General features: G+C 37.2%; 1 protein-coding gene across 1 annotated transcript in view; it reads right to left on the reverse strand.

Annotated features, from left to right (window-relative positions):
• The window catches only part of CPD (carboxypeptidase D), a 74,388-nt gene that overhangs the window by 16,364 nt on the left and 53,782 nt on the right, over positions 1 to 4,242 (reverse strand). Inside the window, exons 12-13 of the mRNA XM_003800106.3 lie at positions 2,270 to 2,593; positions 470 to 665 (exon numbers count right to left, since the gene is read on the reverse strand). Coding sequence (XP_003800154.1) covers positions 470 to 665; positions 2,270 to 2,593 — 520 coding nt within the window. The remainder of the gene's footprint in view (positions 1 to 469; positions 666 to 2,269; positions 2,594 to 4,242) is intronic.

The following is a 4,242-nucleotide window of genomic DNA, read 5'->3' on the forward strand; positions in this document are numbered from 1 at the left end:
TTTAATCATACATGACCAAGCCTCTGGATCAAAGTTCTCTTCTGTAGTCACGGATGGCTAAAGTAGACAATGCCACAATGCCTCTTCCACTGGATTGTTCAATATAGGGTCTCAGTTAAAATAACCAAGGATGAATGTCCCTCAAGTTAGTAAATACAGAACTGCAAGCAAGATTTGAAGAGTAGCTTCACTACTAAATAAAGGAGCAGAGGATTGAATGTAAATTTTTAGGATTTTTTCCCTCTGTGCCTCTTAATATATACAAAGGAATATAATGGAAAGAAACTGTTAATAATGAGGATATGTTATAATGGTGGTTCATTTTTAAAAAGCAAATTTTACAATGTACTAAAAGGGCCTCTGTGTAAAATCTAACAAGAATTTAAGAACTTTCAAAATGGTGTCCTGATATCAATGTATCACTGAGCTTTTTCCTTTTAAAGCATGTCAATACAGGCTATTTTCCTACTTGGGTAACAGCTGGGTTCTTTTTGTAGTTCAGGCAGAGAAATTCTGCCAGAGCCAAAAGCAGTTCTGTTCCAACTGGAGCGTTTCCATGGATACCAGCAACAAAACGAATCTTTGGTTCTTCAGGCTCAGATATGTTGGGCTTATTGGAGATTTCGAGGGACCAAATGTGACGATATTCAGCACTCTGTCCCAAACTTTCAAAAAACAAAAAAACAAAAAGTCAGCAAGTAATCAAGCATTGTGTTAATGCTGATGTATGAACTTTAAAAATAGAAATGAAAATGAAATAAGAAAAGCTTTAGAAACTCTTTAAAGATTAATCATTGAAACAATGTATCTTAAGAAAATTAGTTTTTCTTGACCAAAGTCAAATAGAAGACACTATTGGATTGAGGAAAGATTATGATTTTGTTTAGCATTCTTCCAAATTCAGTCATTCTCGTACCATTTTCACAATATTTGCCCCATCTTCTGTCACCTACACTACTATTTAGTTAATAGAGCTTTTAAATTAACTCAAATTTTTATTGCAGAAATACTTGAATATACAGTAAGTGTATATTTATGACCTTTCTTTAACATAAGGGAGGTTTATAAGAATTAGATAGAAAAACATTAGCATTAAACTGAGAAAGATTAATAGGAAAATTATTGCTTTCTCATCATGCCATTCAATGACACTTAGTGCCTGCTGGTATATCACCTAAAACTATCTTGTGCCCTATACCATAGGCAAGTATGTCATATTTTGAGGCAGTACTTAACTAAACAGTAGATCTTGAATTAGAATTCTAAAAAAAAATAAAATGAAGTAAATAGTAAAATGAGGTCCACTTGAGGGTCTATAAACTTTCTACAGCACTGAGACATATGATATTAAAACCTGAAGTAGGCAGAAAAAATAATCAGTTGAGGAAGACAGGTAATTGGTATTGCCAAAGTAAATATCACTCTTTGCATCTATGAATATTATGTATCAGAATTTAAGAGGTTAAATTTTGTGGTAGCATTAAAAGAACCAAAGAAGAAAGTAAACAGGTAAAAGGCCAGCTAATGTTCATGAGATATGCAGTAGAGAACTCAGGGCAAAGTGTGAAGACTTTACTTACAACAGGCAAAGCATAGGAATCAAACACTCCTAGAAATAATTTTGGAATAACTAACAAGACATAAAGCGGCCCAACAATGAAATAGTGAAGAGAAGCCCCAGAAAGTGAAAGTAAAGGTTGTCTCAGCCATCAGCTTTACATGAGCCAGGACTGCCTATTTGCCCCCATGTTCCTAAAGCCTCAGGTAACAGAATCCGTGAATGGAGACTAGAGTTCAGGAAACGACAGCAACTGGGCTTCATTTTCTCATTTGAAAAAAGGTCATGCATGATTCCTAACAGGTGCACTGATAATTCCAAATTCTTCGTTTACCTCCAGCAAAATAAAATCAAATAAGCAATATTTACCTAGACCACAGATCTGCAGCTAAAAAATGAAAAGAGTTTTGAAATCAGTCAACGTAACTATCAGGAAAGCAATTTTGCATTTCTGAAAGACACAGGCTATACATTTGTAATCTAACAAGCAATTCTCCTCCATTGTTTCTCATAAAAGTTCTCCAAATTCACTGTCAGGAAGTTCTCCAAGCAAATATCTGTTACAAAATAAACTCCAACTCTTCATATATTAATTTCCCAAATATTTCTAAATAAATTACAGGGTCTATTCAAAGTGGCTAATGCTGAATGTACCCTCTTAACATAAAAAGAAAAGACAAGACAGACAGACAGCAAGAAGGTGACACTTACCTGGTAAGATTTGTAATGTGTGGGTAGTTCATTACAAGTCCTCTCAGAAACTCTGATAAATCTTTGTATGAATGGTATCGATAAAGAGCGAGATTTGAGGAGGAGGGTAACATGAGGCCTTCCAAACCATTCTCAGCTGAAAGGTCTTTAATCAAATCTTCAAACTCCTTGGTAGTTGGATCACTGTTCTCCTCAGGGCTGACGCTGTCCCCCTTTCCTTTCTTTGATTCATTGTTTGAATCTGTTGAGGATCGGACAAGTGTGAAGTTGACCTGAGTAGCACCGTCGCTCTTCACTGTCACATTCTTGGTAACTGGATTATACCTATAATAAAGGAAAAGGATGAGAGCCACACTTCTTCACCTGGAGAACCCAAGCCCTGGAAAACTGAGGTGTGCAGAAGAGACGTGGATCCTTGGGATAAATGTGGTGCACTTCCTAAAGGGTCAAAATTTCAACCGAGTAATTTATGATTTCTTAATACCTAAAGAACAAACATGAGTATACTATAAAATACGAGTGAGTTTTTAAGATTAAATATGTGACTTTGAAAAGACAGTGCTTATGGTGGATACCCCCAATCCTCTGGAATTTGAGCTCACTTGTCCGCCCTCAGGTTATACGGGTAGGAAAATTTGAAAGGTACCCACCTAGGACATTCTCTACCAAACATATCACTCTTGCCCTACTTCTCAGATCCCTGCTGCTTTAGTTTACCTGATACTCAGCCAAAATGGAAGAATAACAGAAAAGACTTCATTACTAACTAGTGTGAGGTTCTAACCCACCCATTTATGTATCACTAGATAGATACTTGAAACCTATTTTTAAAAAGGTAATAACAATAAGTGTTTTCATGTACTTGCCCTTTCTTCAAGGGGTGTTCAAACTTAACTCTTCAGAAATAAGTTAGTTAGCAGGGGTACAGGAAAATATCCTGGTAACATCTGTACTTATCAAAACATAAAAAAGAAAACTACAGGATGGTAAAAATAAGTTTCTAATTAAACAGTCAGTTGGTTACAATTCTAAGCTCCTCATAAATTCTCCCCCCCCAAAAGGTTGTAAGTTCATTTTCTCTTTATAAATAAATCTGTATGGAAAGAAACTCTGTGAAAAAGATGAAAATGGCCACAGAGAGCTGACAATAAGAACAAAACCACACTGAAGCAATAAGGCAAATGTGCAACTGTAGAAAAAATATCAGTGTCGGCTCAGCACCTGTACCTCAGCAGCTAGGGTGCCAGCCACGTACACTGGGGCTGGTGGGTTTGAACTCGGCCCAGACCTGCTAAACAACAATGACAACCACAACAAACCAATAGCCAGGCATTGTGGTGGGTGCCTGTAGTCCCAGCTACTTGGGAGGCTGAGGCAAGAGAATCACTTAGGCCAGCCCAAGTGTTTGGGCTGTGAGGTTGCTGTGAGCTATGACATCACAGCACTCTAACAAGGGTGACATGGTGAGACTCTGTTTCAAAAGAAAAAAAAAATTAGTATCTGTGAGAGAGTTTAAAAAAAAAATTTTTTTTACAGATGAGGTCTTACTATAATGCCCAGGCTGGCCTCAAAATCCGCCTCTCAAGCAATTCTCCCACCTTAGCCTCCCAACGTGCTACCAAGTGTGAGCCACTGTTCCCAACCTAAAAGAGCTTTAAAGCCTTATACAAGAGTGCAAATGTAAAGTAGTGGCATTTATTGGACAACATGACTAGAAGTATGCAGCAAAACAGGAGTGATTGTTCTGTTTTGGTTTGGTTTGCCAACTACTGTTGTTTGCCAGAACTCTTAGTACTAGTGAAGGAAATCACTCACTATGGCTTTTACCTGTTGACACTGTGGACAGGGTACAAGTGATCAGAAAAGAGGAGGGTTAAAAAAAAAAAAAGCCACTCTCCAAAGTGCCTAATTTCACGTATTTCTTACACTGGACAGGGTGTGTGCTCAAACTGTCACTAGAGAGAGTTAAAGAT

Source organism: Otolemur garnettii, unplaced genomic scaffold (assembly GCF_000181295.1).
Source record: "Otolemur garnettii isolate 467f Iridium unplaced genomic scaffold, OtoGar3 scaffold00166, whole genome shotgun sequence".
Lineage (NCBI taxonomy): Eukaryota > Metazoa > Chordata > Mammalia > Primates > Galagidae > Otolemur > Otolemur garnettii.